The sequence below is a fragment of the Colletotrichum fructicola genome (genome assembly GCF_000319635.2).
Source record: "Colletotrichum fructicola Nara gc5 chromosome Unknown KSG_Nara_v1_contig09, whole genome shotgun sequence".
Lineage (NCBI taxonomy): Eukaryota > Fungi > Ascomycota > Sordariomycetes > Glomerellales > Glomerellaceae > Colletotrichum > Colletotrichum fructicola.
Window position 1 is genome coordinate 905,430 of NW_027094059.1, and position 22,116 is coordinate 927,545.

At 53.9% G+C, this 22,116-nt stretch overlaps 7 protein-coding genes across 7 annotated transcripts; 4 read left to right on the top strand and 3 right to left on the bottom strand.

Moving 5' to 3' along the window:
* Positions 1-465: 465 nt before the first annotated feature.
* CGGC5_v014536 (Filamentous growth regulator 27) lies at positions 466-2,435 on the top strand (the record flags this gene model as incomplete). The annotated part of the gene is made up of 5 exons (XM_032029384.2): positions 466-490; positions 567-772; positions 830-1,248; positions 1,301-1,900; positions 1,958-2,435. The coding sequence occupies 5 exons, from the start codon at positions 466-468 to the stop codon at positions 2,433-2,435; spliced, it is 1,728 nt and encodes a 575-aa protein (XP_031890854.2).
* A 347-nt stretch (positions 2,436-2,782) lies between these two features.
* On the top strand, positions 2,783-4,150 carry TRI7-0 (Acetyltransferase TRI7; the record flags this gene model as incomplete). Its single annotated transcript, XM_032029385.1, has 2 exons — positions 2,783-3,588; positions 3,646-4,150. 2 exons carry the CDS (start codon positions 2,783-2,785, stop codon positions 4,148-4,150), a joined length of 1,311 nt encoding a protein of 436 aa, XP_031890851.1.
* A 1,851-nt stretch (positions 4,151-6,001) lies between these two features.
* On the top strand, positions 6,002-7,842 carry Trpv6 (Transient receptor potential cation channel subfamily V member 6; the record flags this gene model as incomplete). The annotated part of the gene is made up of 7 exons (XM_066153114.1): positions 6,002-6,117; positions 6,183-6,187; positions 6,251-6,314; positions 6,375-6,656; positions 6,711-6,891; positions 7,388-7,726; positions 7,789-7,842. 7 exons carry the CDS (start codon positions 6,002-6,004, stop codon positions 7,840-7,842), a joined length of 1,041 nt encoding a protein of 346 aa, XP_066007354.1.
* Positions 7,843-7,852: 10 nt separating this feature from the next.
* On the top strand, positions 7,853-9,019 carry POGK-0 (Pogo transposable element with KRAB domain; the record flags this gene model as incomplete). The annotated part of the gene is made up of 1 exon (XM_032029388.2): positions 7,853-9,019. One exon carries the CDS (start codon positions 7,853-7,855, stop codon positions 9,017-9,019), a length of 1,167 nt encoding a protein of 388 aa, XP_031891068.2.
* A 2,557-nt stretch (positions 9,020-11,576) lies between these two features.
* CGGC5_v014540 (uncharacterized protein) lies at positions 11,577-13,745 on the bottom strand (the record flags this gene model as incomplete). Its single annotated transcript, XM_032029390.1, has 1 exon — positions 11,577-13,745. The coding sequence occupies one exon, from the start codon at positions 13,743-13,745 to the stop codon at positions 11,577-11,579; it is 2,169 nt and encodes a 722-aa protein (XP_031891066.1).
* Positions 13,746-15,675: 1,930 nt separating this feature from the next.
* Positions 15,676-17,408, bottom strand: CGGC5_v014541 (uncharacterized protein; the record flags this gene model as incomplete). Its single annotated transcript, XM_032029391.1, has 2 exons — positions 15,676-16,983; positions 17,034-17,408. The coding sequence occupies 2 exons, from the start codon at positions 17,406-17,408 to the stop codon at positions 15,676-15,678; spliced, it is 1,683 nt and encodes a 560-aa protein (XP_031891067.1).
* Positions 17,409-20,902: 3,494 nt separating this feature from the next.
* On the bottom strand, positions 20,903-21,352 carry CGGC5_v014542 (uncharacterized protein; the record flags this gene model as incomplete). The annotated part of the gene is made up of 2 exons (XM_032029392.1): positions 20,903-21,185; positions 21,240-21,352. 2 exons carry the CDS (start codon positions 21,350-21,352, stop codon positions 20,903-20,905), a joined length of 396 nt encoding a protein of 131 aa, XP_031891064.1.
* Positions 21,353-22,116: the final 764 nt, after the last annotated feature.

Below are 22,116 nucleotides of genomic sequence, written 5' to 3' on the forward strand. Positions count from 1 at the left end.
TTGAATTGTTAAGCGGCAATTGCACCACCGCACCACTTCTCCAAAACATCGACCTCCCAGCGCCAGCGCCCGGCCCCATATTTCCCGTACCCGCTCGGCCTGAACGGACCCGCCTACCTTCAGTACATTATGGGTCGCCCACCGGTTAGACCGGAGGACCGGAAGCGGTCGGCTAAAGCATGCATCGCGTGCCGCTCCACCAAGAAACGATGCGACGGAGGATCACCATGTCTGCCCTGCGTGAATCGGGGCAACGGGGCATCGTGCGAATATTCCGAACGCGCGAGAACGCGTCGCAGGACGGATCAGCGACAGGCTACGCCAGGCAGTTTGGAGAGTCGTAGTGATGGGCCAAGTTCACCTAGACAACGGCGCGCAAAGCCTACATCGCGAAATCGTGATGCCAATTCGAATGCCAGGGACTTGAACAAGTCGAGTGCACCGCCAGGTCCTCGGCCGGTCATGATGCACACATGCAGCGGAGAGAAGGGTATGGTCGAGAAGCCAGATTCTATGTGCTCGTGCTTGCTCAATTGAGTCAAACTGACAATAGTGGGATCTCTTAGTTTTCGTCGGCAATGCGTCAGCTATCTCGTTTCTGCAGTTTCTCAGGGGCAGCCTGAGTAACATACTGGGTTCCAACGGCTTCACCATCAGCCACAATGGCCATCGCATGTTCGAGGCGCAGGTGCCGCTCCAGCAACCAGATGGCTTCCAGGATGACATGAGCGATGAAGAGAAACTAGAACTCATCCAACTCTTCTCAGATGCCGTGAGTAACTGTCTTTCATGCATGCTTTCACCGCAATAGCTAACCTAGACTTCAAAGTCGAGCGGTCTCTTGGACCTCTTCGACAAATCCGAGATTGACACGCTCGTGGATGCAACTCATCCACGAGAGAAGAGCGTCAGCAGTTCCAGCACCGGCTTCGCCACAGACATCGAGGGCCGGGTTTGTCTGTACATGATGATTGCCATCGGCGCTCAATGTCGAGGTCGTCCTGAAGACATGCCGAAAGCATTCCAGTACTTTTCGCAAGCGCGAACGCTCTCGTTCCACGGCTTCTTGACAGATCTCACGCTGAATATGGCGCGGGGGTTCGTTTTGATGGCGTTCTACATGTTTGGTGCCTGCCGTCGCAACGCGGCGTTCATGTATCTCGGGGTCGCGACCAAAGCGGCCTCAGTATTAGGCCTGCACATGTCGGACCAGTTCCAGTCGCTATCGGAAGCGGAGCGAAGCCTGAGGTAAATCTTCTCAGTTTCTACTTTGCCTCTTGGCCCTGACCATCCATCACAGATCCCGTATAGACCGCAGCATTCGACTCTTTGATGTAGTCTGCAGCTCAATTCTCGGAAGGCCGACCAGCAGTCTGCCGCGGCGCAGTAACGGGGGCTCTTCAACAACTCCTGTCGCCGCCAACCATCGAAGCCAGTCGGTCGCAGCAGCCTGCCACTTCTCCCCAATCATGAATCGAATAGTAGAGAAACTCACGGACAAAGGCTACCTCGGCCTCGAGGTGGCTGAAGACTTCCTAGAGGAGATCCGCGATTGGAGTAGCAACCTACCCTTGGCACTGCGGCAAGGGCTGAGACATGCATCCGCCAGATCCCGGCCGTCATCAGACCGAGAGACGACAATAGGCAACATCCACGTCGCTTGCGCATATTATTTTGGAATAATTACGACGACGCGAGAGTATCTTATCCAGCATATTATGCCTCAGATTGATGGTCGAGTCGAGGCGGGGGTGGTGACTGACGGTTGTCTGTCAAGTGAAGATAACGAAAAGACGGCGGAGCTGGCCAAAGTTTGCGTCGACGCGGCTGCGTATATGGCTGAGATGTGTTCCGATGCATTGGACACCGGTGTGATCATGGGAAACATGTGCATTCTCAAGTACGTTGCAAACACAAGGCATTCCGACTTACCCTGCTAATCTTGATAAACCATCAGGGCTTGGCTATTTGCCGCGGGTCTCATTCTTGGCTTCTCACTTCTTGACCAAGACACAGGACCAAACAACCGCGCCGCATTTCGCAACACGCTGCGAGTACTGGAGTTCCTTGGACGTCTAAGTCCGCAAGCGGGACAGTATCATCGCGTCCTAACGAGCTTCTCGCACGCTCTAGAGACTTATCGTAACCATTCTGCACATGGACGCGACAAGACCGCCGCCCCTTATGTCGAACGACTGCTCTCGATCAACAAGTCAAGCAGCCCAGAAAGCAGCCGGCACGATGCTGGAACGCGGATCCATGCCAGAGATCACAACTACAACATGCATGCAGGAGCTACAGTTGCGACCGAGAACCTACTCACTTCTCAGCTCGATCTCGGGACACTGGATTTTGGCGGAGAAGATCTGATTCTGAGTCTTCTCTGGGAAGACGACAATGGCCTTGGCTTGGATGGGACAATGGCAATTTACTGATGTGGGCCTTGGCGTTTGCCAAAATCCCAGCAAACAGAGCTCCAGAGAGCCGCTGGGATAAGCACTTGCGAACTCAAACTAGGGTCATTCGGGAAAAGCGCGCGAGGATCCTAGGGACCAAAAGTCCCATAGCGCGTCTTCGTTCGAGCCCTGAAAGGGCTCGAAAGGAACAGTGACAGCCGACGTGGAGCGGCCGTTTTCAGTGTTCCCTGTCCTATCCCCACACTACCTAGTCAGGGGAACAGGATAAAAAGACGACACGCGCTCTCCAACCATTTTCAAACTTTGCTCGTAAGCATCTCACCGCCCACGATACTAAATTGACTCGAAATGCCATATGAGAAGCGATGATGGCGCCTCTCGACCGAGAAACCCCCGCCGTCAGCTGCGCGAAGGCGGCAATCCTCCTTCTCGGCGTTTGCGTCCCTTCGGCGATAATCCTCATCTCGACGCCTAAATCTGGCCCCAGCTCCGTGATAAGATACGCTTGGATCGCCGTCGTCCCCTTCATCGCTAGACATTTACTCGTGCAGCTGTCTGGTATAACAACAAGTTATGTTCTCAACACCGTTGCCATGGGACAGCTCTGTCTCGTCCTTCTGCAAAGCTGCAATCTCCTCATCCTCACGCGGCTCGATACCGGTGATTTCGTGAAGGGAAATATTTACCAGCCGTCGGATGGGCTTGTTCGCAAGCTTCAGAGCGTCATTGGGTTGATGTTCAACTTGCGAGGCATTGGCACGTCATGGCAGATCTCACGTATTAACGCGGCTCCACAGAGCCTCGACAAGCATACCGAGAACGGAAAATTGCGCAAAGGGCCGTGGGTGGCGCGACAGTTGCAGATTATCTGCTGGCAGTACCTCTTTCTCGACTTCACGTATCTCTCGTCCTTGGATACGTCACCGGAAGACGCGGAGAAGCTCTTTAGCCCCGGTAAAGAGTTCCTGTATATCAACGCCAACGCGGAGCAGTGGGGAGCCCGTGTGGCTGTTGGCTTAATCTCCTGGCTAGCCCCGGCTCGAGTGACAATGGACATCGTCTATCGAGTCCTATCAGTAGTTTCTGTCATGAGCGGTATGGCATCTCCGGAGGACTGGCCGCCTCTCTTTGGAAGCATCTGGGATGCATACACGATCCGAGCTTTTTGGAGGTGAGTAGATCCCACACAGTCTTTGCAATGAAGTTCTGTGACTAAGAGGATGCGTAGCGTCTTTTGGCACCAACACTGTCGTTGGTTTCTCACGTCAGTCAGCAACTACATCTGCCGAGACCTCTTGCGCCTTCCTCGACCCTCGCGTCTAGAGCGTTATCTCAATATCGCTCTAGTGTTCAAGGGTTCGGGTCTAGTCCACGTTATGCTCGACATGTTCTGCTGGGAGCCATCTCTCAAAGCGCCAACATTGGCCTTCTTTGGCTCCTTTGCTGTGGCTATCATGATTGAAGACGGGGTTCAGGAAGTGTGGCGCCGCGTTGCGGGTGCAGAGGATTCTAAGAACGTCCCACTGTGGCACAAGATTGTAGGCTACATTTGGGTTTCAACATGGCTCACCGTCACCTCCCCATGGTATCTGTATCATGCCGTCCGGCAGCCTGTGGAGGTCAAATGGTTGGTGCCGTTCAGTATTCTCAATATGACGGGGCCAGTGGCTGGGAACGTCTTGTTGTTCGGTGGCGGCCTCGTGCTGAAATACACGATTGGTGGCCAAATTTAGAACGGCGGAGGAAATGGAAAAAGGAAACTTTTGGTGCCTATGAGGACCGGCAAATAAACCTGTCTAGGCTAGTGATTGGCTAGAACATGTGATTTGCCACCTACGGCTCCTGAATGCTTTGCCTGCTTGGTTGCCTGCATTCTTGCCAGGCTTCGCAGGCACCAATTGATAACCAAAAGGGAAGTGCCTGGATGGATGCCTAGGTACCTAGGTGCCTAGCAATGGTCAGCAACGAAATGAGGGAAACAGCGGTGAACAGAACCGATGGGCAACATTTCACATTTCGCCCAGGCTGGGTTGATGTGTTTAAGAGGCTTCATTGGCAACATCTTGAATCTACTGATGGTATATGGACTTTCTAAGGTTCCTGCATGCAGAACTAGACTTGATTGGCGGCACCCGTGGAGTCAATCAGAGTCTGGCTTCGTTGCATGGTGGCTGCTTGTGGCACGTTGCTTGTCCGACACGATCTGAGATTGCCCCAAAAGCCTTTCCATTGGACTCATGCCCTTTTCAGAGACTGCAACCTTCTCTTCGATCCCAATGCTGCGCTTCCCTCCTAATGCCCGCATGCCCCGCAATATGGCCTGTCGATCTTGCTCTTGGATACGCTCGAGATAGTTCGCGCTGTGTCGTGGTGCAGCCAAATGTGTCGAAAGATTCTCGGCAGATAGAGGCTTCAGTTCCGCGTTGGGGTTTTGGTGGGTACTGCAGAGGATCTTGTCAGTCGCAACGTCCAAGGTCAACGACCAAGATGACATAAACTTGCAAGTGTGCGCTGATGAGTGTTCACCAACGCTGCTTCCTCCACATGAGAAAAGCCTATGTCAAGGGGCTTTGCAAACACGTACCTCATGTTTACGTAATATTTGCTTGGCTCAAGGAATTGCGCAGTGATGACCTCGTTCCTCTTAGAGTTTCAAGCCGACAACAGCAAGTTCGAAGGACCATGAATCTTTTCGGACTTCGAAAAGCCGTAGACATACGGCTTTATTTGTACGTCCTCGCCATGATCAAACGTCCCGTGCAAATTACAAGGCCATCATGTTCCGTCCCGTGGCAATAGGCAATGCCGAAAAGGTTTCAACGCTGAAGGTGACAGTCATCAGGACACATCTAATCTGAATTTGCAATTTTGCCGCATTTACTCAGATTTGGCGAAGCTGCGATAATTCCAGTGACCGCCTCCCAAAACCCCACAACAGTCGTCGGATTCTCTTTTTGCACTCTCAACGCCATAAAATGACGACATCATACGATAGCGGGCGGAATCCAATGCTTCAGCATTTCGCCACGTCCGTTTGCCCCGCGGGTTGGGACCACTCACACCCGTAGAGTACCAGTCGAAGTTGGTCAGCAGGCTGCGGTTCGGGGCGAGTGGCAACGAATCAAACTGCAAAATGCGTCTACTGCACCCCGCGGCCAAAGTGCCAGTAAGATTGTCCACAAGCTCCCACAACCACGCTGCAAGGTATTTCTGCAGTTTCGGAAAATTACAGCTAGACGGCCACGCCACAGACATCGCCACCAAGGAGGGGCTATGGTGTAGAATACGCAGCCCCCTCTTGCGGCGCTGCCGAAACATCGAATTTCAATGCTCACCTTTGATAAGAAGCTCTCGGAGCCTCACGCAGTTCGCGTCTCGTCTCAAGCATTCTCGATCCAAAAAGAACTCTGCCGTGTCCCGTGCGCAGCGATCTTTGACTTGAGCCTGCAGCCATTTACCACATCTCAAGGGCGCTTTCGGACAAGAGAACTCGACAACTCGCAGCCTTTGACTCGTGTCACCCACTGGCGCCCCCTGTTCAATGACAAAGCACATGGCATGGCTGTATCATTCGACTGTTCGACATGGCAATCGACTGGGAACCTGTCAAGGCGGACATTCATGATCTCTACCATGTTCGGAACAAGACGCTCGACGATGTCATGAGAATCATACGTGGGCGGCATGGATTCAGTGCCTCGTAAGTCTGTGCTTTTAGCAACTATAGGCCGGCAATGGGCAATGTACTTACCACGATACTCACAGAGAACGTTCGTACCGCAGCAAGCTACAAGAGTGAGGGCTTAGGAGATATCATGCCGAATCCAACCCAGCCGCGTCCTTGGGAACGAGGCCTTTTGGGCGCCGTCGCAGGACAGCTACATCAACAGTTCCGAGGTGATTGATACCTTCTCTTGATTCTCTTAGAAGACTTCATTTCACTCATTCTTCGGAAAGTCTTTCGCGAAGGGTATCGTCTACTTCGAACAGCAGCGGTAGTATCGGCTACGATAGCACAAACTCAACACCATCAGCAATCAATGCCACGCCTGAGTTCTCCTTCAACTTTCCTGATCCATCAAGCGACATCTACACTGGAGAAGATGACAAAACGGAGCTACACAACGCCATCATTAATCAAGACAGCCAGAAAGTCCAATGTCTTCTCGACCGCGGTACCCCTGTGGATACCAAAGACACTGCTGAGAATGAGCCTCTTCACAACGCCGTTGGTAAAGGGTCTGAAATCATTGTCCATCATTTGATTAGATTTGGCGCTGATGTGAATGCTAGGGGGCACCTTGGACAGTGTCCTCTGCATGCGGCTGTGTCAAGCAGTGCCAATCTGGCAATTTTGTTAGAGGCTGGGGCAAAGCCATTGTTGCAAGATCACCATGGAAACACACCCCTTCATACAGCACTACTCCCAGCCATTGCGGACTCAGATCCCGCATCGATTGCTTCTTCTATCGAAGTACTGATGCGCTCAGCCTGCGATTTCAATATTCCTAATCACAGCGGGGCAACGCCTTTCCACTTGCTCGTTGGACATCAGCACGCACATACCTCACAATTTTCATCGTGGCTGGAACACTTTCTTTCCCACGGAGCCGACATCGCACTAGAACTGCCCAATGGAACAACACCCTTGCAGGCTTACCTGGCCAATATCGGCAGAATCCAAGCATCAGCATCATTCTTGCATGAGGAACAACATGCTGGCGAGATCCAACTCTTTATAGAGAAAGGGGCAAATCCGGAAACACTTCTCCCTTGCGGCGCGCCTCTCGTTCCCGGATAAGTCAAAGCACCCACTTTCCGGCCACCCCTGCATTCCGGCCACCCAAAAAATGCCGCCCAGCCACCCACTTTCTAGATAACCTCCTACTTCTAACTACTACAACATTTTCTGTTTTTATCCAAACTCCATCATTTTTTCAGGATACCTTTTTGATTACTTAATGGTTCAGTATACCGAAAATGAGATTAACCAAGCCCTTGCCGATATGGCAAATGGCATATCGGCCCGCAATGCCTCCAGGCGATGGGGAGTACCACGATCAACACTTCAAGACCGGACTAAAGGCGCCCAACAGAGAGCAGCTGCCTTTGAGGACCTCCAGCGACTATCCCATACCCAGGAGGCTAAGCTGGCCAGCTGGGTGCAAATCCAGGCTGACCTCGGGCTGCCACCAACCCATCAACAAGTGAAGGACTTCGCCCAGCGCATCCTCCATGCCATGGGGGATACCCAACCCCTAGGCAAGCGATGGATGGATGGATTCCTGCGAAGAAACCCATATATCAAGGTCCAGAGAAGTCGCTCTATTGATTCCAGGCGTGTTAATGGGGCATCTACTGAGGTTATTAGGCAATGGTTCAAATATCTCGCGATGCCTCGCATCACAGCCATCAAACCAGCTAATCGATATAACATGGATGAGACTGGCATCCTTGAGGGCAAGGGGGATAATGGGCTGGTGCTGGGAAGGGCTGCCACGAAGTCAGTTAGGAAAAAGCAGCCTGGATCACGAGCCTGGGTATCTATCATCGAGTGTATCTCTGCTGTTGGCAAGGCACTGCATCCACTGGTTATATATAAGGGCAAGAAGGTCCAACAGCAGTGGTTTCCTCTAGACCTTGACCCATACAATGGATGGGAATTCACAGCAACAGAAAATGGATGGACTACTGATGATACTGCTGTTGAGTGGCTGCAAAGAGTCTTCCTCCCTCAGACTAGGCCCTCTCAACCTGACCAGGTCAGACTGCTTATCCTAGATGGGCATGGGAGCCATACGACAACAGATTTTATGTGGGAATGCTATACCAACAACATCCATCTATTATTCCTACCACCACATACCTCCCATGTCCTCCAGCCACTTGATCAGTCAGTCTTCAGCCCTGTCAAGGCAGCCTATCGTAAGGAGCTTAGTTACCTCACCCAGTGGAACGATTCGACTATCATAGGCAAGAGGAACTTCATAACATGCTATCAGAAGGCTCGCCTTGCTGGTCTAACAGAAAGCAATATAAAGAGTGGCTGGAAATACACTGGGTTATGGCCTGTTGCTGCTGCAAAGCCACTTATGAGCTCCCTACTACTACCCAAGGCATCATCAGCATCACTAGCACTATCAACACCACTCAACAAGAAGGCTAAGGGTGCTTATGATGCCCAGAATTCCCAGGATAACGAGGAATGGGTATCTGGTTCCTCTGCTGTTAAGTGGTCTACGCCAAGGAAGATGAAGGACCTTGGCGACCAACTACATCTGTATAGTCAACTGGAACAAAGTATCGCCACACAACGCCAGCTCTTTAGAAAGGTGAAGAAAGGCTTCCAAGAGCAGTCCATGGAGTTGGCTACCGCCCAGCATCAAATACAGCTCCTCCAGGCCCAAGTCAACAATAGCATCACTAGGAAGAGGAAGGCTGTTCACATCGACCCAAACACGAAGTTCGCGACCATTGGCGACGTACGGCAGGCCCAGATTGAGGCTGGCGATGCCCTCGATGATACACATGAATCCAGCGCCTCTGATTACCCTAGTGAGGCCGAAAGCTGTATAATAGTGGCAGCGATACCCAGTCGATAGTTGATTAATAAAGTGGTGGTTGTTATGAATGCATCATTTTTGGGTGGCCGGAATGCAGGGGTGGCCGGAATGCAGGGGTGGCCGGAAAGTGGGTGCTTTGACTTACTTCCAATGTTTGCCTGGCTGCCACTCCAATGCGACCTTTGCTCTGTCAGAAGCCCTTTGTAGGGTTGCGAGGCTTTCGTCTATACCAGGAAGCGTCACCACAGCCGGCAACTCTGTATTACATGAGCTGTTGGAGCACCCAATATTGTCGAAGCGATCTCCGGTTCGGAACTGTGTACAGATTTTGCTCCAGCGAGGCGCTGATCCGAATAAGCTGAACTCTAAGGGCGTAACTCCACTGCAACTACTGATTTCCAACACTGAAAGCCATTCTTCTGCAATCTTGGGGATTGTGGCATGCATGTTGCATCATCATGCAAATCCTTGGTTGCGAGACTCGTCAGGGAATAGCGCGATCTCTGTAGCTGCGACCTCCAAGAAGACCGGCAAGCTTCTTGCGCTGTTACTGCAATCAGACCTGGGATACCTTGAAGCAAGTAGTGAATCATGCGAAAACGAAGCCGATTCTCAGTGGCGTGACCGTTGATCTGTGTGGGAACAAGCGGCGTTAGTAGCGAGCTGGGATGAAGCTCTGGGCACAATTGAAGGTTCCGTTAGTTCTTTGAAGATGCCATGCGCTGGAGCCTTGACCAGGGCCATTCTGAGAGCGTTGGCTGAAAAGCATTTGAGAAAAGCAGACCAAATGTTCAAGGGGGAACTTGAGGAAAGATCAAAGAGACGTAGATATCTCGCACGTATTCTCAGCGATTGTTGGGATAGAAAGATTGAAGTCGATGTTCAGCATTTCCATGAATTGATTCTACACAGTCGCTAAGTTGCCCGTAACCAGGAGCGGCTTGCGACTTTGGAGTTTCAGAGCGTCATTATTGTTCAATATAAATGAAGTACTCGTAGTCTCGTAGACGCATTCCACCTGACGTGACCTGAGACCTCATGACATTGTGAGACTAACGGTGCCGCAACGTACGCGTCGCAATAGTGGAATGCTCCAGGCCAGATATGAAGCTCAGCCATGTTGCCGGACTGTAGACGGCGAGAAGCAAACGCTACATACTTGTTTTTGAATATTTCTGCTGAGTCCCATCAATACTGAATTTCAATACCGAGGAAATAGTACATTAATGCTTTTGGAAATGTGGATACCGCATTCCAATGACGGCTTCCAACTATTGGATTAGCATCATGGTCCACGAACCAACCACAGATGAAAAGTGCCCAAGGAGTTCTTCCGGTGGATCATCTTAGACTATCGTAGAACTGGCGAACCGGGTCTCACGGGATGGATGGGCTGACTCGCGACCACTGCAGGACTACTCCGGCTGGAGATTACTTAGTGGTCTGGGAAAATTTGAAGATATGGCCTAATCTGTTCTATTGTCCTCATTTAAAGTTCGGGCGGGCTTCTCCTGGTGGAGATAACATGGCTATGCAGATACCAAGAAACTTAAGTCTAGTTATTACTAGACCCCTGACGTTTGCGCCTGCTCGCTTATAACAGCCATCCATATTGAGAACTATAAGTAAGTATCACGAAAGCTGCTAAACTCACCGCGGATTTGCTTAACCCCCCTTTGTTGTTCTTTCAGTGCTTCACTGTTCAGTCCATTTGAACCATACGAAATATCGAAAATGATACAAATAATTCTCTTTTCATCTCTTGTGGCGCATGCTTGGGCACAGGTCACATGCGCTCAAGCTCCCACCCCAAACAACGAAGAATACGACGTAAAGAGTTTCACCCTCAAAGTCGGCCCAAGATATGAGGCTATATGCGGCGATCATGTATACGTCCACTATGCTCCTCCCTCCGCCGGGTCCACGTCTGGGGTATTGCGAATCGCGTCCGACGGTTATGGCCCTAGGTTCATTATTTCGGTCAATGGCCCCGTTCAAGGAGGCGAAACTCCTGTCCGCAACAACTTATTTTGGATCAACAACGGCGACGATTGCAAGACCAATTTTCCGGCCTTTGAACCGAGAAGCGTTTATTGTTACAAAGCCTAAATTTTACTGCCTGCATCCAGGAACAACATCAGATCGATCTAGTCGCGTGTTCAGCGGCTAGGTGAGAACCTCAGCACTACAGAATCATGGGAACAGCAGGAAATGGTTTAGAAACAGACGGCCTGACGAGGCATCAAATCTACCGTACACAAGGATAAAAGTTGACCAACCCACCCGGGCTTTGGGCGGCTACGACTGAAAGTTTGTACTGCAGAGTTACAGGGAGTCGGGACAAAGGAACCCTCTGGGAACGGAAAACAGATTTATCACCACTTCTATAATCATCTGCGCACTTCTTGGATTTCGTTATGATTTTCCAATTGTGAAAGCTACTAAGGAGCGACTGAAAGATATTTTTGATGCAACCTCCGGCGACGATCCATGCGTGCAAGAACCCCAGAACGCCTCTTCCCAAAACCCAGACAACGCTATCCAATGCTGAATGCACCTTGACTCGTTTGTTTCATCATTTATCTTAACCATCAAATCATCCCTGGACACTTTGCGGGGTCCGGCTAAAGCTGAACGGCCTCCAAGACCGTTGTCGCGGCGCAGGCTTCGTCGCCCCCGCCATCGTAGCCAAGAAGGCAGGAGACAGATCAGCTCCTGACATTGTGATCTCCGCGCTCTTGGACTTCTTCTTCCGCTCCTGCCTCTTCGCCTTGGCTTCCTTCTCTAACTTGAGAATCTCTTTCTGCTTGCTGCCATCTTGTCTCAGACAGGCATCAACGACCGACCTCATAGGCATAACCTCAGCTCCAGCCATCTCCCTTGTGGGCCAGGGGAAGGTGGCGGCCATCTCCTGGAGACTGATGGGGTCCATCTTCTCCAAGATATCACGGAGCTGGGACTCAAGATTCGTCTCCTGCTCGAAAGCCCAGTCTGGACGCTGTTGGATCCGGACGGCATCGCGACGCATTGTGCCGACGAGCCATTCCATGGCGACATGTTGTGGGATGAGGCGAGCGTTCTCCATCAGCCAGGCCATCATGTTCGGGTCACCGGACTGCTTGACGATGGGCAAGCTGCGGCCGCCGTGCTCGCGCTGCTGCAGCTTCTGGAGGAAATCGTCGTACATCCCGAGAGATCCGACTTGCAGGCCGACGAGATGCCCCCGGTTCAGAGCTTGGGCAACCTCATCGGCCCATGCAATACCGGCCTTCATGCCTGAGTTGGCACCGCGACCGGGCCAGAAGTGCACTGTCATGGCAGCGTCACCGGCTAGAGCAACAAGCCCATGAGGACGGTGGAGGGCTGAAGAGTCGCATTGGGGCAGCTGCTCAACTGCCTTATTGATCCTGCGGACGACGATTGGGATGCGGACGATGTTGGTGACTTCGCATTCTTTGAAGCCATAGAGTTCGAGGCCGTCGAGGATGGCCTTCCAAAGGGGACTGTTGGGGTCGCGGGACGGTGCGAAGACTTGGTTCTCTTGGAAACCCTCGGGCAAACGACCGCCCACTTCTAAGCAGCTGGGCTGACCAAAGGTGCATGGGTGGCCGTCAACAGAGACCATCTGGTCCCACTCAGCTTCAGTAAGCTGCATGTTGAGGTATCCCGTGCCGTCGAAGTCGCTTGCATTGAGCAGATAACGCGTCTGACCCATTGTCAGGAAGACGTTGATAGGCTGAGAGCGGGGGAGACCTCGGGGTCTATCGAAGGCCACCCCGAGGGCGTAGCTCTTGCCGACCACCGACTCTTGTCCCTCGAAGTAGGAACCGCGAAGCCAGGATCCGGCGCCATCCGCACCAAGCATGATGTGGAAGTCGCCATACTGTGCGAGGTTTTCCCTGCGGACTTGGCTGGCATGCAGAAAGATGAGGTCGCGGAACTGGCTGTCTTGAGCGCGACGAAGGAGACCGTCTTCGAGCTTGCGGATTTGGAGGTTGCTTGATCCTGGCCAAACTCTCTCGGGACAGCCGCCAAAGACAGCGAGTCTAGTTCGTTCGCTCATGAGGTCGGTGACGGAGTCTTGGAGGGTGACAACTTGATCGCGGCGGCGAGCGCCTGGTGGGTAGTTGACGAACGAGCTTCCCGGCTGCTGGACCCATCGGCCCTCGTAGGCGTGGACTTCGACCTTGGTGCCTGCTTTCTCTGCCAGGGCGATTGCCGATGCGAGACCGGTAGGACCGCCACCAACGATCATGACCTTGAGGGGGGCGGCTGGATAAGAGTACTCAACAGAATCTTCCGGGAGTTGGGGGAGGTTGCGAGCGACTGATGGGTCGAAAAAGAAGTCGCGAACAGGTTTGGTCTTGGAAGAGATGAGCGCTTGGCTCTTGATGAGCATGAAGCGCACCCATTGTAGGAGCGGGCTTGTGTTGAAGCTGGCATGGCGGTTGCTGAAAACGCGCTGTTGTACCGCAGCAGCTAGGGATGCAACATCTCGGTGCTTAGGGTTGGAGGCGATGCATCTGAGTTCCGTGTTGACAGCGACGTCGTCGCCTCGGTAGAAGAAGAGGAAAGCCTGGGCTCGCTCGAAACTGGACTGGCCTGCGGCGTCCCATGCAGCCTCCCATGCCCGGGGGAAGTGGATGTTGTCGAGGTCTGTGGTGGGGAACGGGAAGGATGTTCTTCTGGAAAGGTCGGGGCTTGGGAAGGATGGGGTAGATCCAGATGAGCTGGACAAGCTTCGGATGGAAGTTCTGGAAGGCATGTTGTGTATGTGTGAAGGGAAATAAGAGATCAATATGGTTAAGTCGAAGAATGAGACACCGCACAACACAAAGTCGAAAGGAAAATGGTGGTTGAAAATATGTTTAGATCGAAGAAAATGCGAAAGCAATGAACCCCGAGAAGAGACAAAGGAGAAATAGGAAATGAGATAGGAAAAGTGAACTGGAATGCTGAGAAGTGCTTGATGCTCTGTGAGATGAGAAAGTGCATTTTTTCCGGAGCATCCCTCTCACTTTATACATCGCAACAACCACCTGGGAGAAGAGTCACGATAATAGCCTCAAATCCTCACCTTTGAGACTGTACTCACGCCACAGGTTGACATGAAGGCAGTGCCAGCGAACAGGCACTGCCCACGGTAGCACACAACTTCATCCTTCGAGTCTCACCGCATCAGCCCTACAGACGGGAACAGCAAGTCGTGTTATCTCAAACGCGTGGGAAAGCGGGGTGTTCGTGGCTGGTCAGCTGCAGTGCATCTCTGGCTTCTTCTGCGTGAATGGGGTTTGCGGTGGAGCTTGATTCATCTCCGCCGCTGCGGCGTCCTTTTTACACACCTGATGCCCCGTACTCTGGAAGGATCGCGTGCGCGGGAAGACAAGGTTGCACGGAGGGATGCGGTCGCTTGGAGCTGACCGTCGAACGCCGCGTTTCTGCGTCAATAGTAGCAAAATGGGACGGGCGCGGAAGAAGCCCGCCGACGTCGCGAAGGTAGACTCGCGGGGGCGGCTGTGTTGGCCGACTAGATGTCGGGTCGACCCGAAATAGATGGACATGAAGTTGCCCCAATGGGACGAACCGCTGCAGTCAGGTCGAGCTTGCTGGGAAGGACTTCCGTCTGATGGAAGTCATGGCTGGACACACCTCGGCTAGATCAAGCCGTGAGGTCGCTTCTTCACCGGTCGCTGTTGGCTACTGATTGAAGATGGCCGTAAGCCCTCATCGGCAGGATCACTTGGCCTTGGGCTGCAGCGTGGGGTAGCATTCTATCTCACCCAGCACGAAGACACGTCATGTAAATTTAGTCGGGCGCAGTTGACTGGTCGTACTTACTGCCTAGACAGGCATCTGTGGCGCTGACCCTTGTGCGTGCATGCGGATATTGACTGCAAACCGGCGGACAGTAATTTTCGCGGTCAAAAACTTGGGATAACGTTCATTGTGCTTCGCTTTCTAGGGCAGTGCTTTCGACTCATGCCGCAGCCTATGAGTGGCTGAGATAGGCAGCATCATTCAAGGAAATGTTTCCTAAACGTCGAACAGAGATTGCCGCCGCAAGAGAGACCGATGGATCCATCTTGTTCGTGAGACGCTGTGGGGGCTTCCACGATGGTGTTGTTGTTGCAGTTGTCAGCTTCTGCGGGAAGATCGGCAGGAACACAGTTCGATGCAGCCCAATCATGTCGAAGCTCCTGCTGACGCTGTTGTCAACCAATGACCAGCTTGTGAGACATTCGCACAGCGAATCGCTGTGTTTGTTGATTGCCCCAGCCTCTGCCCGACCTCCTTCCACCATGCTTTGCTTTACATCCACGCAGAGTCAAGCGGAATGTTGGTAACCCCTCAGACCACAGACGACCAGTCACCTATACATATGTGTAAGGGGAGTGACAGAGTGCCATCATTCACCGATACAAGTGGCACACACAACCTTCCCCCCAAACGTATCGCTAGACTTTCACGCGACGAAAGGGTTTCGATGATTGAACATAAAGAAATGTCATTGCCTATGACCATCGGGATAATGATCCCCGGTATCTGTCTTAGAAAAAAAAGGAACCCCTAAACTCCATCCAGCCCTTTCGTTGAGGGCGTCATGCCATGACGAGTGCCAACCCCCATCCCCAACGCCAATGCCGTGAAATGCCAAATAATCCATCATTTATCCAACAGAATCTCCAAGGCTCCCCTTAGCAGACATCCAACGTAGGGCACGCCGACTCCACAATCCTCAACGCGTGGTTCGGCTTCACCATGCGCTGGAAGGTACTCGCGCCCCTCTTCTCATTCCTTTTCACCTTCGCAGTCTGCTCTCCACCCCCCAGCAACTGCTCCCTCTCCTTCTCCACAACAGCATCCACGAACGCAAGCTTCTCGCGCGCGTCCGCCGCCGCAATCTTCGCAGCCTCCTGGATCGCGCGCTCGCTGAGCGTAAACGGCGAATGGAACAGGTAATCGCCCGGCATGTCGCAGGCAGAGAACCCGCCGTCGACCTCGGGCGTCTCGCTCGTCTTGGCCCAGATGCACGGTGTCCATGTCTCGGCGAAGTACACGCCACGGTCCTGCTCGGTCCTGTTCCCGCGACCGACCGAGTCCGTCAGCCCGTGCTGTCTCATCTGGCGCTCCACGATCGCCTCTCTGACGAACTCGGCGTGGTTCACCTGCGCGCCCACGCGGCGCGGGAAGGGTACACGCAGCGCGTCGCCCTCGGCGGGGGGTTCCATTCCCTTCACGGCGCGGCGGAGCTTGGGTGACCGGCGTTGGCTGGCGGGGATGTACCCGAACTGGCCGCGCTCCTCGCCCTCCTTGGGCTGCGGGTCGGCGGTGCGCGTCCACTCGTCCAGACGGCCGCGGATCTCAGAGTTCCAGCGGGACGTGAGGTGCGCGGCGTTGGTCATCTGCTCGGCCTTGGTGTGCGGGCCCGGCGGGCTCTGTCTCTGCGCGTGCCATCCGGGGGTGAGAGAAACATCGAAGATCTCGGGGATCACGACCCTGAAGTTCTCCACCTCGCGCTCGTCAACCTCGCCACCTTCCGTGTCCATAGCGTTCAGCTTGTCGATGATCTCGGCGCCCTGGTAGGCCCAGAAGTCGGAGAAGGCGACCGAGTTGGTGTCGAGGGATGCCTGGTAGATGCGCTCGACCTGCGCGAAGAGGGCGCGGACGGCGAGATCGACGATGCCCTGGCCGAGGTCACGGGGGAGGGCGGCGAGCGTCCAGACGTCCCAGGTGCCGAAGCTGAAGACCCAGATGGTCTCCTTGGGGAGGTAGCGCTCCTGGGGCTGGGCGAGGAACTGGTCGACCTGGGCGGCGAGGTCGGCGATGGCGCCGGCGAGGGGGAACTGCTCGAGGATGAAGTCGTAGTCGTAGCCGGGCGCCTTCTCCTGCTCGAGCTCGCGGAGGACCTTTTGGAGGGTCTCGTTGTAGTGCTCGTGGGCGGTGAGAGCCTGCGCGGGGAGGCTGATCTTGGGGACGAAGGAGTGGTGGGCGGAGCAGCCGAGCTGGGCCATGTTAGTCACACGAGAATTTTCGGAATGATGAAACAGCTTACCTCCTCGCAGAACATCTCGGTCCACCCCTTGCCCTTGCCGGTGACAGGCGTCGCAATATCGGGAGATCCAAAGGCGACCACTCTCACGCCACCAGCCAGGTTAGCATCCTCTGAACTGCCGCCGAACGGCGACCACGACCACTTTGGTGCGTTGATAAGATCTGATGATGACGAGGTGAAAAATCTGCCCAGAACGATGAGGGCGAAGAGGGCGAGGATGACTTGGATGACGAAGCGCGGTCCGCCGCGCAGCACCCGCGTTGAGATGAAGCCAAGCAGCGTCTTGAGGCTCAGGTTACAGTCGAACGGGCTTCCGCCGCCGAGACCGGACGGGGATGAGGACCGCCGCTCGTGGCGGGGGAGTTCTTTCGACATGATCTTCGCGGTGTCGATATGTCGGTTTGGTGTTGATGATACGTCCCTCAAAATGGGGATTTTCGTCGGTTTTTGATGTGGTGATGAGTATCGACGGTCGAAAGAAGGCGCTGTCAGGCGGTGTTCTTTCTTCGATTGTTCCTTCCCTTTCTTTTTCCCAATAAATCAATTTGCTTTGATGCCTTCGCTGAGTCGTCGATGCTTAGTCGTCGATGTTCCTCTCTATTCCTCTATACCGCGCGGTAACACCTCAGCTGCCCAAATGGGAAGCCCGTCGTGTGCTGACGTTACAACGTTTATGGTGGTACAGTGCCAAGCCGGCAGTCGAGAGACAACAAAAAGTCAATTGCTGCCAAGAAAAGCGAGCCGGGCGGGACGGCGGGAATGTTTGGGCTGGCGACCGGATGATCTCGAAGCTTTTTTGTTTGGCCTGGGGTACGCTCTAGAATGTAAAAAACCACAGACAAGAGAACAAACAAAGAAAAAGAAGGAAGAGAGTTGCAAGAAGTGATCGTCACTGTGGGCGGGTATGCAGTGAATAAGGGTTTTGTTCAGAAGGATTGGCAGCAACGGAACATGGCAGAGAGCCGACGAAGACGGGGAAGATGGTGACTTCAAAAAGGGCCCTCAGACCCTCACTCGGCGCGCATCAGACCAGGGGAGGGGGAGGGAGGGGGGCATATGGTGTGGTTCCCTTCTCCAGTCTTTTTCTTCTTACTTCCCCGTTCCTCTTACGAAGCGGGATGTGGCCCAGCAGCGTTTTTGTTCTGGGCGCAGTAGCTACGGTACACGTACGTTGGTGTACATACAACCCGTCTCCTCGTCGGCAGGCTACGGCTACGGCTACGGGGAAAATAATACCAAAGGGCCATCTAGCGCTCATTGCTATTTGGAGGCGAAGCCGCAAGGAGACATTCACCGTCATCCCGGCCGCATACAGACAGTGATTGGACGGGGAGAAGGGCGGGAGAGGCTTTCGCCAGGCGTCTGATGGCTTGTGCTGCCTCCGAACGTCTACAATCCCTAAACCTGGGATGAACCGGGGAGCGAGCTCCAGTTGCTGCGGTGGTGGACGTTGCTGAACATCCTTGCTTTGATGTGCAGTCGTCGTAAGCTCAGTGGGGACCGTCATCTGAACGGGGGGTGAGGATGAACGTCTGTGTGGCTGCGGCTTTGCTTTCCCAGGTGCCAGGGCCATGCGACGGGGGGGCAGCCGGGCGGGAGAACCGTATGCAACGGCGAATTGACGAGGAGAATCAGGGGGTTTTGCAGACAGACGACGGGAACACGACGTACATCCGTCAGAGAGGCTGGCGGGTTGGCGGCAGACACACAACATTGAGTGGTTCAGGTCTCCATTGCTGCTGTTGCTGTATGGATGGATGTACTCTTGTGTGTGCGTGTGCTGTGTTTCGATTCCGTTGTATCCGTGTTACCATTTCCTGGGCGTTCCGCCGGCCCTGAAGAGGCGCTTGTCTTGGACAGTAGCGCGTACGAATACCCTTTTTTTCTTCTAAAGAAGTCGGTGTGGCTGGAGTCTAGTCTGCTTCCGGGCTTGAACGGCTGCCGATTGCCGGGAATGAAGAGCACGTATTATTGCCGTCTGGACAACGCGCAACCTCCCAGGTCTGCATCAACAAGAGGAGAGAGAAGCAGCAGGCTCATCATCATCATGCTGCAAAATACGCATCGACGGGTCATGACTTGCCAAGGTCCACATCCCGAAGGTTCCCCACGTCCGCTGCGCGGCGACTCCATTTCCCGCCCAAATGGATGGGATGGGTTCATTCACTGCCACTGCCCATCACTCCGGTGTACGGTAACACGTCACGCGAGTACCTCCGCTGTTGAGTCAAGACCGTATCGACGAAAAGAAAGGAGGATGGCAGCGGGAGATATTGCCGATGCACCTCCAGGGTTCTTTGCCAAACCCAAAATCGCAGTTTAAAATTGAGCTTCGGTGTGTGGCGCTCGTGTGCTTCCCCAAAGAATACGGCCACTCTTACTCTGTACCGGTCTTGAGTCTTGAGTCTTGACAAGCTTGGCTGGCTCCTTGGGAATGTTTGTATGCAGTAATAGATCAGCGACCAACCGTCTCATCCCGAGCTAACCGGATAGCCGCCGCCGAGACCTGCTTCCACCATCTCCAGAGCCAACTCCCCAAAAAGCCAGCCTGCCCTTCTGTGCGGCTGGATCGCGAAATGGCTTGACGCCTTACAGGCCGTGTGCCGTCCTCATTCCCATCAAAACGGTATAGATACGAACCCAAGCCCAACCCAGAAATACCAGCCAAGCCAGTCCCAGCTCACCGTCACCGTACATGCCACTCTACCGCAACATGCTGCCCCCTACCAAACAAGTGTTGCGCCATCGCGCCCTGTGCCTGTGCCGTTTGCCGGGGGCTAAAGCCATGGGGCGAACCCGAGCCGAGCAACCAAAGAACCAAACGCCTCTTCCTCCTCCAGATCCCACAGCAACAAGAACAGCCAGTAGCCTGTCCAGCACCACCAACCCAACCCCTGGACCCCTGCTCGTCCAAGAGTCTCAGCACACGTCATTCTGGGCTCCTCTCTCACTCTCCCAAGCACGAAAAAAATGTCCGCCGCCGCGCCGCCCAACCAGGAAACTCACTCACGCAGAAACCGGGGGGGGGTCGAGAAACATGCGAATTCGCTAACGCACCTCAGAAGCAGAAGCGCGCCCAAGACATTTAGCGACCCAGGCAACATTCTCGTCTGGTGCAACAGGATGTCTCGATGGGTTCCACAACGGTTCTCTTTGAAACAAACGTTGGGCGAGACAGATTGACGCAGTGGTGAGTGCTTCAAGAACCAGCCCTTTTCCACGTCAGCTTTCACCCTTCCGTCCGTCTTTCCAATCTTTCGTCTTCCCGCTGCTTTCTTTCTCGCCTTGCCTCCCTCCGAGGTTTTCCTCAATTCGGTCGTCCCGTCCGGAGGAAGGGTCTTGGCCATTGAGGACGCCGCCCGCTCGGTCATGCGCCGCTGCCGTGGTCCGCCCACTTTCCGGCTCAATTTAGTGGCTTCTGTTGCGTGTAATCCTCCGGCGTCGTCGTCACTCTGCCTCCGCAGACGAAAGAGGGTTTCTCCCTTCACTTTATCTCCGTTCCATTTTCACGGCGGGCGTCAAAAATGAAGAGGCTCAGCTTATTGTTTTGTTTTAGTCCGTGATGCGTGCGCAAACATAAACACACTGCTCGAAGCTATGTACACATGCTCCCTCTTCCCACAAAAAAGAAGCTCAGCCCGCCGTCCACGTAGCCCTCAATCTAAAGGAGAAACCCTAAAAAAATATCCCGCCCATCGTCCCCCTGATCCCCGACATTGGGATTCCCGTTCCCGCTGCAACATGCCAAACTCCACAAACCATGGATCTTTGCCTCAATTCTCCGCTACTGACAGCCCTTTTTCATATCGCGTCGTGTCTTTCGCGGTTGCAACCCGTAGTTCATTTTTAGAACAAAGAGAAGGGCAAATCTAGAACGCCCCCTCTAGATACATCCCGGACACGGCGAGCCCCAGGGCCGTCGTGAAGGGGTACTTCTGCGGGAAGCCGGGCCCGCCGAACTCGGGATCGAGGCCGTCCGTCCCCGGATACAACAGCGACGCCCACCCGGCCACCCAGTAGATGGACCCGAGGAACCCCGCGATGCGGAACGACTCCTTGGCCATTTCGGGCGACGTGGTGGGCCGCCATGTGAAGAAGAGCGTGGCGAGGCCGAGGATGAGGGAGAGCGTCATCGTCTGAGCGTTGTGGAATCTGTCAACGGCATTTAGTAGCCGTGGGTGAGGAGCAAAGAGCGGCATGACTTACTTGGCGTGCGGAGGCCATCGCGGGTTGTGGATGTGCGTCTCATTCCAATCGGCAAGGTACGCGCCGAAGAGCAGCAGGATGCCGTCGAGGGTAAGCAGGACGCGGCCAAACATCTTGCAGGTAATGTATGTGCCTGTAAGTGTATTCTCACGTAAGTTGAGCACCGTTTACTTCTGCAGCCTTGAACTCCCAAGCACCAATTGAGTTGCGGAAAGTCTGCCCAACCTCACAAACGGCGTCAAAATCGCAGAGGGCTGCATGCTCTCTTTAAACGGCCCCCGCCAACGTCATCTGCAGAAAGCGTCCGATCTTTGACAGAGGAGAAACATGTCTTGCAGGAGAAGCCGCTAAACCAGACACTTGTTCTCTTTTTTCCGCGCGCAGAGTTCGCGCTCCGACGAGGGCCGCCTGAGTCGCCTTTCCCATGGCGCGAGCGCGTTCGTTGGCCCCTCAATGCCGGACTTTGGGGATCTCCGGTAGTTCCGGCCCCGGTCCCGATGAGGCAGTGGATGTCGCGCTTCGGAGCCGGGACGACTTCGGATAGCGATGGATGTTTACAAATAGGCTGTTGGCGAATACGGCAACCGCGCGGGTGATGGTGTGTTTGAAGGAGTGGTCTTTCTCGATCACCGAGAGATTCGGTTCGGATTACGCGATTTTACAAATGAAAAGATCAACTTCGTGCTTGCGGGTGACCTATCGTACAAATTCTTCGGTATTTTTTATAATATGCCAAGTCGCGAAGGGATTCAATCCGACGGGCAAAGGGCACGAACGGGACCGAGACTAACTGCTAAATCATGGAGAATGCTATGCTATCGTTCACCTATGGAACTGGATTGGTCATTCTAGCCGGGCCGCTCCGTCTATCTGGATT